General features: G+C 29.6%; 3 protein-coding genes and 1 non-coding gene across 4 annotated transcripts; 2 read left to right on the top strand and 2 right to left on the bottom strand.

Moving 5' to 3' along the window:
• Window positions 1-273: 273 nt before the first annotated feature.
• Atpsyne (ATP synthase, subunit E) lies at window positions 274-1,623 on the top strand. Its single transcript, XM_083043814.1, has 3 exons — window positions 274-433; window positions 880-1,036; window positions 1,419-1,623. Exons 1-3 carry the CDS (start codon window positions 380-382, stop codon window positions 1,466-1,468), a joined length of 261 nt encoding a protein of 86 aa, XP_082899940.1. The 5' UTR covers window positions 274-379; the 3' UTR covers window positions 1,469-1,623.
• A 245-nt stretch (window positions 1,624-1,868) lies between these two features.
• Window positions 1,869-1,941, bottom strand: Trnak-uuu (transfer RNA lysine (anticodon UUU)). Its single transcript has one exon. It is a non-coding gene; the product is annotated as a tRNA-Lys (tRNA).
• A 562-nt stretch (window positions 1,942-2,503) lies between these two features.
• Dhpr (dihydropteridine reductase) lies at window positions 2,504-5,123 on the bottom strand. The gene is made up of 5 exons (XM_083043460.1): window positions 4,926-5,123; window positions 3,631-3,714; window positions 3,313-3,559; window positions 3,039-3,231; window positions 2,504-2,962 (listed from the first exon to the last, which is right to left on the bottom strand). Exons 1-5 carry the CDS (start codon window positions 5,013-5,015, stop codon window positions 2,863-2,865), a joined length of 714 nt encoding a protein of 237 aa, XP_082899586.1. The 5' UTR covers window positions 5,016-5,123; the 3' UTR covers window positions 2,504-2,862.
• Window positions 5,124-5,511: 388 nt separating this feature from the next.
• LOC145939227 (E3 ubiquitin-protein ligase KCMF1) lies at window positions 5,512-12,031 on the top strand. The gene is made up of 8 exons (XM_083043455.1): window positions 5,512-5,751; window positions 7,880-8,047; window positions 8,436-8,575; window positions 8,722-8,918; window positions 9,363-9,555; window positions 10,507-10,721; window positions 11,055-11,514; window positions 11,855-12,031. Exons 1-8 carry the CDS (start codon window positions 5,736-5,738, stop codon window positions 12,029-12,031), a joined length of 1,566 nt encoding a protein of 521 aa, XP_082899581.1. The 5' UTR covers window positions 5,512-5,735.
• The last annotated feature ends 106 nt before the right edge of the window (window positions 12,032-12,137 follow it).

The following is a 12,137-nucleotide window of genomic DNA, read 5'->3' as shown; positions in this document are numbered from 1 at the left end:
AGCACAACACTGGAAGTACGACGAATTTTTATGAATGAAAGAAAAGTTGGAGAAAATTATGATATAAAGTAGTAAAGATTATAAAAAAATATCACATTTTTCATAAAAGATGAGATATGAGATGTTTTTACTCACAATTATAGTTTTATCTTTATATTCCTAAGATAGTAATTTCGTAAATTACATTTTTGTTTTGTTTAAATATATTTTCATCGTTCATAATTATTGTTACTCGGTCCAAATTATTCGATTTAATCGACGTGCAATCGTAATTAATTATTGAATTGAAACGGTACTCTCTCGCAATCGAAATATGCGCGTGTTTTATCTGAGCAAGCAGACTCGCGAATACGTCAAGTGATCGTTATCCGCGAACAAGATGTCGACCGCCGAACTGAATCCGAGACCTTTGCGGGTTTCTCCTTTTATTAAAGTAAGACAAACAGCTTTTCGAAATACTCCGTTATCGTATATATTACTCTATAACTTGATATATTTTATTTTACGATAAAGTATATTTTTCAATTGCAATTATCCTAATACACTTCTGCCTCTATCAAACATTGATTTCATTACATAATTTTTCTGTCATTTTATAAAAATATATAAAACTATGTGCAAAAGATGATAACAGTAATTTTACTATTGTCATAGCAATTTATAGCTTCAATGTTCATTGAAGAAAAATTTATCTAGTAATTCATTAATTTTCTAACCTCTGAAATGAACTTGGAAGTGTCTTAGTCTACATGAAAATTTGTAAAAATATATGATATCATATAAAACTTTTACTAATATTGCATCTAATGTTCCCCATAAACTTCCGTTACCTTTATTTAGTCATTTAATATATTAACAAATATATATTTTAATTTATAGTTTTGCCGCTGGAGTTTTCTTCTTACTGGAATCGCTTATGGTGCTTATCATCAGCGTAGATTGAGTAAAAGAGAAAATGCTCGTAGAGAAGAGGAATTGAGGCTTAAACCTATCCGCGATGCCAAACTAGCGGAGGAGAAAAGGCTATCTTTAATAGGTAAAACACATTCAATTATGTAGATATACATCTAATATATATATACATATAATAAAATCACATTAAGAATGTCTGTTATATAATATAGAATGTCCCAGACTATCAAAATGTCTTTTAAATTACTTTTTTTAAGTCTATAGAATTAATTTTTATTTTTAATAATAATTGTGATTGAAATTATTTGAAAGTATTTTATGCAAAGCTTTAGTCAGACATCTATTTTATATTTGCAAAATATGTGATTAAAAAAGCATCCGATTTAGGATATATTGTGTAAATATATACTGTATAATATGTTATAAACATAGCTTATGTTTAAATAGCTATATTATGAATATAATTTAAAAATATGTTATAAATATAATTTTTTTTTTCTTTTCAGCGGAACAAAAAATGTTTGATGAATTATTCAATCCACCCAAAGCAACATGAACTTAATTTGTTAGACAGTATATATGTTCATAAAATATTGATTGATTTATGTATCTATAAAACTAGTCGACATATTGCTCCAACATCATTATCACAGTTATAGATGATAAACTCTACATTGTATAAAAGTATCAAATAAAGATCTGTGAAAATTATGTATTGTATCTAATGAATTACATACTTATGCATTATTTTTAGAAATCTTATGTGAAATATTGCAATCGCTATAAATTATATATTTAAAAAAATCATCTCTATATTATTTTAAAAAATTAAAATGTATCTATTATCAGGGAGAAAAAAGAATAGAATTGTATTACAAATAACATGCTTCAATTATATAAATAATATAATAATAAGCAAAATTTATTATGTACACATTCTCATATAAAAAAAAAAGCGCCCGAACAGGGACTCGAACCCTGGACCCTCAGATTAAAAGTCTGATGCTCTACCGGCTGAGCTATCCGGGCTGATATCTGACTTTCTTTAAATGTATTAGTTACTCTGGACATATACTTCATTTTATAATATTAAAAAATTATATTCTTTTTCTTCCTTAATAATAGATATACTTTAATATTTTTTAATGATATAGAGATCATTTTTTCAAATATATAATTTATAGTGATTGCAATATTTTACAAGATTTCTAATAAATAATTATTTAAAGTTATATACACACATTAATATTTTTAAATACAGATTCTAAAGAAAATTTAAGTCGAAAATTAAATAAATGAAAACCTTTTTCAATAATATTACCAATTTATATTTCGATATTGAAACAATATATATTTTTATTTTTTTAATTTCTTTTATAATTGAGCAAATTTGAGAATATATATTGGTTTTCATATTCTAGATAGATATGAGTATCATATAAGTAATATTATATTTTACAATTTACTCATAAATTGTCTTGTTATCAATAAGATAGTTATCAATTATATTATCTTTTTATTTCTATTTCTTGGATTTACATTTTTGTACACAAATAGGGAAATAAATCTACATAAAAGAGATATATAAAGCATTAACCGTTCTTTTTTTTTTTTTCTTTTTGCAATATTCAATATAGTATACATATCACATTGATAACATATAAAATAAGGATGTATATTATGTTAAAAATTATTTGCTTGCTTAAAAAAATTAAATCATCTATACATTATAACAATGTACAAAAATATATTATGCTAAAATGAACACTTAGATAAGAAATCACACATTTGTTTCTGATATAAGAATAAGGATATGTTTAGGACTTGCCTCTGAATATATATATGCGATTCCTTCTTTATGCACCAACAGACAGCGAGATACATGTATTATTATATTGTCATAAATGCTTTGAGATTCTTGTTCCCATAAATTTTATTTGTTCGACATCTTTAAGCCACAGTCAGTTCCGTTTTATTGTCTTTAGTAACGAGTTGCAGGAGAGAACCATTAGAAGGCCGATCTTGATTTTGAGACCATTTCCAAAACAGACTATAGACAAAGATAAGTTTATAAATTTTAAATTACGCAAGATATCTATTTTTGATGTAAGATAATTTTATCTTACTTTGACACAAACTCAAGTGTAGTCCACGTAGAGGTATCAGCTTTCGGCATCCATTTTCTATTCATTGGTGTATCCAAAGTAACAGGTAGTATACAAGCTACCAAACTATTGGAAGAAAGACCGCTATCTTTAGCTGCTAGAGATTTTGTCAACTGATGAACTGCTGCTTTTGCCATACCATAGCCAATCATACCTGGTCGAATAAAATTGATTTTTAGTAAATGTAAAAAGATATGACACATATGACTGTATGTTATATTATTCAGCAAAAGACCTGATGTTTCTCCTAACGCTGCCTTTGCACCAGTTAATGAAAGGAATCCTCCTTCTTTCAAATATTGAGTTGCAATGCTAGCGGCTATGGTGGAACTCCAAACACTTTGTTTCCACATTAAATCACTATTCTTAATAAAATCTTTATGCGCTGCATTGCCACCAGCCCATCCTCCAGCTACGCAAATAATTCCATCGACTTTTTCATCTTTCAGAGTATCTTTAATCTGGGCCAGAATTTCCGTTTGCTACACAATAAGAAATTAATGTCTATTGTTTTAATACTAATGATATAAGCTTGCACATAATAAAAAATTACCTGTTGCTGCCAATCATTGTCAGGATTTACAATTACATTTGCATCAGCCTGTTCATTTGGCTTCATATCAATCGAGCCAACCCACTAAAATTATAACACAATACAATGTCAGAAATTAATATTAAGAAATACTATTACACAGCACGTGTTATAAAATATTATACTTTTCTTACAAATGCGATATTGATAATGTGATATAATAATGTAAAAAATTTTATAAATTATTTGATTCATAGAATTAAAACTAATTACAATTCAAAATATAATAAAATAGAGTTTAATATATTGCTTCTATAAAAAAATGTTATATTATTGTTGAATAATTTTATATATAATGATATAAATGACACTTTTATGAATAATTAATATGCAATAAATATTTTTGTTTTAGCATAAAATAAGTGATTTATCTAAATGTATATTCATTATATCATTATACAGTAAACAATCTGTGGAAGGAGTGGCTGTGAAAGGTCTATTTAACATACAATAACCTTGACACACAAAGTTTTTATCCTATGACCTTCATACTACCTTTTATATGTATATGCTTTTATTTGTATATATTTAAGAAAAAGATACATGTAAAGAAGTACATGTATAAAATTTGATTATGTTACAAAATATAATCTCCAAATTAATAATTATATTAAGAAATATCAGTATTATTTATTATCATAATAATATAATCACAGTAATTACACATATAGGATGCGCTTATTAATTAAATATATAAATTTTGTTCAGATATATAAATATAATATACTAAATTAAGAAAAGACTACATATATACTGAATTTTGTATTATTACTCGAAATATTTAGTATTGCTACAACTTAAAATTAATCGAACCAGGAGAGAATTGACAAGGAAAGTTGATTTAGATTGAATCATATGGCAATATCATACAGTTTAATATTGGCTTATAAATATCATATAATTCATATGCATCATAGAGGAAAATTAATTCTCTTTCTATTGCAATAAATTTTATAGCGAGAACGAGATTAAAATGTACATTTATCAAATCATTTATTTATATTATTATTGCGGATAAGTCTATATAAAAATTGTAGACTTCTGCATCTTTATTTGATTTAATTTGACGTTGATTATATTTAAAATAATGTATATTTTTATTTTTATTATTAATAGAATATTGAAATATAACATCAAATTTTACGAGAGAATGCAATAATGTATTTATAAAACGTCTGTCCGATAAGATAATCACGCGATTAATTCAAGATTAATACGAGAGTAATAAAACATTTGTGAATTATTTTGTTACTCACCCAATTTTGCGCTTTAAATTTCGATACACAAACCGAGCCGAGGGCACCCTTGCCCCCGTATACGATTACACGTCCGAGTACAGTTGCCATTGTTCGATGAATGATACGACTTCGCGAGATCCGATCACCGAAAATTCCGCGACTGCTGACGAAATGATACGAACAAGTACGAAGCAGCTGTTGGAATTGAAAGGAGTGCCAGATCTTTCCATAAACTGTGCATTTATAGATTGTCGTCTGAATATATATAATTTATATATAATTTTTTTTTCCTAAGTGACGCGCAGATCTCTCGGAATGAAAAACAATCAATCGAATAATGACAATTTCGCTATAAACGTGACGACGAATAAATAAAGATCGCTCATTATAGCGAGATCTCGTCATTACAGAGATGAGAATTGTAAAAACTGTCAAAGCATCCTAAGATTGAATACTTTTAGGATTGAAAATGTGATATATAAACTACCGTGAGTTTGTATTTCCCGCCAAGATGGCGCCGCGCGCAGAAGGCTGCGCAGGCTGCGCAGTAGGCTGCGCGCGCATATGCGTCGCTCAGCGAGGGTAGAGGGTAGGTAGGTCGGTCTAACGTGACGTCACGTTCGTCAGCCTAGTTGGGTTAGGTTTTACGCTGGATGTTCTAACGAGAAATTTTTTGTTTGACGATTGATGTTTTCTCCGTGTTCGCCGTAAATTGTACGACGCCGAGTGTACGCGCAGTGACAGCTGGAGAGCAGTCGCGTTTCGCAGAGCGTACGATCGCGAGGGGCTCGCGGACCATTTCGGCGTATATGAGATTTTAAACGGAAAATGAGTCGACATGAAGGTACGTACGTACGTGTGCGAGCTGTGCGCTCTCTGACTCAGCCCGCGGGACGGACCCGTGGAAGATACGCGGGTCCGTCTCGATCGCGGGGCATCCGGACGTGTCCGGGCATGCGAGGACGTTTCACCGGGAGTCGGCGCGGACTCGCGGATCGCGTCCACGGGGACGTTTCTTTCCTTAAAACAGGACACGTCCCGCGAGCTCCCAAATAGCCAAGAGCGGACCTAATGTCAGAGCCCAGATGGCAGCACGCGGACTGAAAATTCAGTCGCGAATTTCTGCGAATTTGCGACATTTTCCCGGATGATCTCGCAGAATTCGCGACCATGTCCGATGTCCGTCTCCTAAGGCCTGTCGTCCGATCGTCGATCGATGCGTTTCATCGGCTGTCAGACCGTTCTGTTTCCCTCGGTCGAGTCCTCTTTCAGAACACTTACAGCCCTTTTTCTCCTCCTGCTACTACTGCTGCTGATGATGATGATGATGATGATGATGATGATGATGATGATGATGATGAATTTTTCCCTTGCAGAACATATTGCAAGCTTTTTCCAATGTTTTCAAAGTTACCTTGCGCGAGACTACTTATACAAGTGGTTGATAAAAGTTTTATATAGCGAATCAGGTCTTTGTGAGGACTTCTTGTCTGTTATTTTCTTGAGATCGTAACATGGCTAGTTAATGTATGTCATAAAAATAATGCTCCTATCCATGTCACGTTGCTTTTAAGTTTCTGGCCTTTGAGATTATAATATAAATCTGGAATTATATTTTCTATATTATAAATTTATAATATGAAGAAAATTAATCCATGCAGTCTAAAGTGTAAAGAATGTAAGAACTCGTACTTTGAAGGGCACAATGTATGTGTGTTATATTTGTTATATAATTATCATGTCTGATATATATAAAGATGATAAATCAAATTGAACTAAAAATTTAGGAATTCTAACATTTATTATATATCATTAATTTTATGTACAGCATTTTTTTTATAAATTAGATCCATATATATATATCACGCATACATCGATGTTAGTCGCTATTGTGAATAAATATAAATATAGATGACAATCATTTTATACCATTTTATAAAATGTGAATTAGTTATTCTTATTGTGTATTTATCACAATTAAGCATATATATATATACAATGTCTCAAATCTTGTTTTCCATTGTTATAAGACTATGACTCGCTTTGCTACATATTGCTATTTATAGTTTTATAGTCATCTGACTTTTAATTCTTGATTGACAAGTCAAAAGTGTTCTCAAGTTTCATATGAGTAAATGTTGTTAAGAATGTTAAATATAATTTATTTTAATTATAACAGTATAATATATTACTCAAAATATGTATATAATCTCAAATATCTAAAAGTTATAGAAATATCCACAGAAATTTTTCTTGTAGATATTATTTATAAATAATTTTATTGATTAGAATATGTAAATGTTATATTAACTTTCTCTTTTAATTCTTTGTTCCTTTTATTCACTATATATTTCTTGTTACACATACACACATACATTCTGCCTCTTTCTCAAAGACAGTTTAAAATTATTATTATTTATTATACATGTGCAATACACTATTGCACTACTACGAATAAGAAATATATACTATATTTCTATTATATTTATATGATATTACATATTAATAAAATAATAGCAATTTGCACATATGAATACATGAGGTTATACATTAGATTTTGTAATGTTTAATATTAGAGAAATTCTAATACTCTATACACATTTTAATGTAAATTTAAAAAAAAATTTTTTTTGGCATTTATTATTTCTGCTAAAATTTCACATTAGCTGTTTTAAAGTAAAATATATAGTTAACAAATTTTTATGACTCTATATGTTATTAGATTTTACTTCCTCTGTTTTTATTTATTATGAATTATTATGAAAAATAAAAATAGAAATAAAAATAATAGAACTTTTTAATATTATATATAAAACAATAAATTTATAAAAATAAATAAGTTTATAAAAGAGATTGAATGTAATGATAAATTAAAAATAATCAAAGTAATATTTCAAAATTGTGAAACTTTACATATATGATATATTTTATGCAGTATTTTCGTATGTATTGATTTAATGTATTTATTTTAGGGGTAAGCTGTGATTCCTGCTTGAAGGGAAATTTTCGAGGTCGTAGATACAAGTGCCTTGTATGCTACGATTATGATCTATGTGCCAGCTGCTTTGAGGGAGGTGCTAGTACCACACGCCACCTCACAGATCATCCTATGCAGTGCATACTTACTAGAGTTGATTATGGTAAGGCGCTTATCAAGATTATAATATTTAATTTATTGATAATGAATATTTTACAAGTCTTATTCCATGCTTATATACATAGCAAATTAAGAAAGATTATTTCAATATATTAAATGTTTATTAATAGTTGATTATAGATGGAAAAATGAAAAATTATATATAATAATAAAAGTTTTTTAGTAATATAATTAAACAAAATTTATTTACTTAATTATTTTAACTTTGCTTATTAATTTTGCTTTAAGAATATTAAGATTTGTAAATATACAAACAAAATTTGTTTCTTGCCTCGAATTTTTCAAGCAATTTATATAAAGAAAAGGGGAACAATTATCAATTTTTAGTTATCAAACATCTCTTAATTTATTTTTAAACGATTTTCAAATAGAATTATACTATGGTGGTGAAGGAGTGAGCGTGGAGCAGCCTCAATCCTTAACTTGTCCTTATTGTGCGAAAATGGGTTTTACTGAAGCTACATTACAAGAGCATGTTGCTGCTGAGCATCCTGATACTTCGTTTGAAGTTGTATGTATACATCTTTATTTAAAATATGTATATTTATGTATTTTTAAAGAGAGATAAAATATTTATTATATTATATTTACGAACGATTGTAATATTATATAACGATTATATACAAGTATAATAAAACTTGTGTACTTTTATCACAGGTTTGTCCAGTATGTGCAGCAGTGCCAGGTGGAGATCCTAATCATGTAACTGATGATTTTGCTGGCCATCTGACACTAGAGCATCGTAGCGGACCAAGGGACCTGATCTCCTTCCTGGATGAACCATCTGCAAGTAGGCATGGAGTTAGACGGATACCTCATCCGTCTAGAGCTGTTGGAGCACCACGTGCACGTCGGTATGTAATAACATTACGGATGTATCTTAAATAACTGTGATTTATTTATCAATATATTTAATATATTATATCAATATATTTATTAAATATTTTTATCAAAATAGTACTATAGTATTATAAATAATATTATAAATTAAAATAAACTTTATTTCATGTGAATTATTGCTCATCATTATGATTATCATCTATAAATTTTCTTACAATTTACAATTTTTTTTGCAAAATTTTACAATAATTGTTATTAGATATTCTTTATGAATTTTTATATACAAACCGTTTCAGTTCTTTAAATATTGTGTGTTGTTTAAATATGCAAATTGTAATCAACTTTAAATATTTTTTCTTGATAAGAAACAAGCTGCTATGATTAGCAAGTATAGTTTTTACCATCATTTTATCATCGCCACATCTTAGATAATGTTCATTCTATCATTGGACCTGCAGGTCCAACATGCATTTCAGTTCATCTGGAGGATTGAGCCCGAGTAATCGAGAAGGTATAGATCCAATTGCGGAATTGCTGTCCCAATTGTCGGGAGTACGTAGAAGCGGAGGTGGAAGTGGGCAAAGTTCATCGGCACCTTCGCAACTACAGCAGTTACAAATGCAATTGCAATTAGAACGACAACAAGTCCGGGTATAAACAAATTTATTTTTTATCACAATAAGAATTAATATGCATTTTTTACAATATTTATTAAAATATATACAATCTACATCATATATGTCTTTATGTCTAATGTTAAGCGTTGAATTAGCTTGAGTATTAAATTCATAATAGAATGCATTCAAACATTAAAATATATTGGGACCTAAAGCTGCAGTCTAACAGTTATAAATGTTTATCACAAAAGCGAAAATATATTAAACGTAAAAGAAATTTAACAGAAATTATGAAGTATTAAACCAACCACGATAAAAAATAATTTTGATAATTGTTCTCACAATTACACATTCAGAATATACTTATTCTCCTGCAGGTACTCATTGTCAGTTTAAATTTTTCCACTCTGATATGATGTTATTTCTATTTAGTATTGCTCTCAGAAATGCGAGAGTAGATGTTTATAAATAAGTAGAAGGACAAATAAAGAAAAATAAAAAAAATAGAAGATTGTAACAGACTAGAAACACAAATTGTTGAAAATTCTGATTAATTTTTTACTTTAACTTTGATTGAACTAATCTAAACGAGATTGAGAAGTAATTTTGATAATAATAATAAGCGAAATATAATATACAGTGTATTAATAATTTAATAATTTTCAACAATCTAAATTTTTCGATACGGCAGGATGTTGATGATTAATGCGAGTGATTTTATATTATTAATTAATGTCATTTAGATATTATATTCTACATATATATCTATATATATTATTTTTTTCATAAACTTTTATCTATGTTTGATGAATTATCTGTATAATTATTATTTGTATTCTAATAAGCCTTTGATTTTTATGCAAAAAAAAAAGAGACTTCAGAGATAAAAATCACTTTTTTTATTCAATATTTCTTATAGTGAAAGAATTAATAACTTTTTACAAATTAAACAATATAGATATTAAATAAAATATTACTTCTTTAGGCTGCTAGACAACAACTCGAGCGATTACCTAGTAGAAGACAGACACAAGTGATTGGTTCCGTGAGTGGCAGTGGAGGTGCTAGTGGTGGTACCGGTGGTCATTCTACTGCTCTGGGGGCATCAAATACCAGTAGTAATAATAATGCGACTAATGCTACCAATCCACCTGGTATATCTTCTATTAATTCACAGAACATTATGTTCCTGTTACCCAGGTATGTTTTACTCTTTTTATATTTATATTTTTAGATACATATCTATGTTTTCAAGTTGTAATAAAATGTAGTGTTTTACTATCTGTTAAACTAATATTAATAAACACACACATGTTTTAGTATTGATACTAATTTATAAATAATTTTAAATAAATGTGTAAAATTAAATTTATATCCACATAAGCAGCAAAAAGATGAAATATGTATTTATTTGTAATTTGTGCATTTATATGTATATGTATTTAGCAAATTGCTGTTAATAAGTATCGTAAAATTTTTTTTATTGTTATACTTGATAAATACATAATTGTCCCTTTTCACATATTTGTGTAGATGCATTATGGCTACGCTGTCTGATTCACAATTGCAAAGTATTGAACGCGAGAGTGCAAATAGGAGTCTTTTTGCACGTGAACTTATCGTTGCAACGCTTTCCCAAACATTGCCAGAGTTGATGCAACAGCAATCTACTGTGCAAACGCCGGCGTCAAATGCGACTACTGCCACGACCAGCCCTGAAACACCAAATGCCAATACTTCCATTGTCCCTACGAAGAAATTGAGTTTAGCTCAGGAAGCAAAGAGGGAACAAGCTACAAGTAAACACACGACGACATCTATGCAACAAAAAGAATCACATATTCTGCAGGCTGCTGCTGCTGCTACTACAACAACTAGTAGCATGGGCTCAGGTCTGCAAAATCAGGGCTTACCCCCAAATCCTAATAGCATTGCAACGCAAAATTCACCTATAGTTCAAACATTGATGCATAGTGTGTTACCTCAGCCATTGGTAAGCATCCATTTTTCTGGCATTTAATATATGTACAGTTTAAAACATTCACTGTTTTAATTTATTAAAAAATGTATGAAGAATGAAAGTAATATATATGATATATTTGGAACTTGATGTAGCTATATCTAATATTTATCTTTCCCATACTTATCTTTTAGTTCTATCTAAGATTTGCTATACGCATAATGCTGGCGTAGAATGTTTCTCTTATTTCAGTGGCATGCTATATCTAGTTCCAGATATAGTATGTCAAAACAATAATTAATACACAATAGAAAATCACAATGCGATTCACACATAGTAACGTCGAGTCCTTATAGAATTTCGTGTAATGTAGGTACTGCAGCAACCATTGCCGCCACCAATTAGGAATACTGGTACTGGAACTATCAGGGAACCGATAGCAGCTCCGGCGCCTGCTTATGTCAGAGGTGGAGTAGGTTCTTCGCGTAGGAAGCCGGTTAGGGCTGTAGATGGAAGAAACCAATCTACGGAGCCACCACCCCCACACTAACCCCTTCTTAGCCCGTATACCCATCCATCCTGATTCCTCACACAGGACCCTCTAGCACTAGTCCTAGCACTGTTTAGAACACCTCATCATTATTGTTATTATTATA

The sequence above is a fragment of the Prenolepis imparis genome, unplaced genomic scaffold (assembly GCF_030444845.1).
Source record: "Prenolepis imparis isolate NDT839.2.m4 unplaced genomic scaffold, iyPreImpa1.0 SCAF_8, whole genome shotgun sequence".
Classification (NCBI taxonomy): Eukaryota; Metazoa; Arthropoda; class Insecta; order Hymenoptera; family Formicidae; genus Prenolepis; species Prenolepis imparis.
Note: the sequence above shows the minus strand (reverse complement) of the source record. Positions and strands in the feature narration are given on the sequence as shown.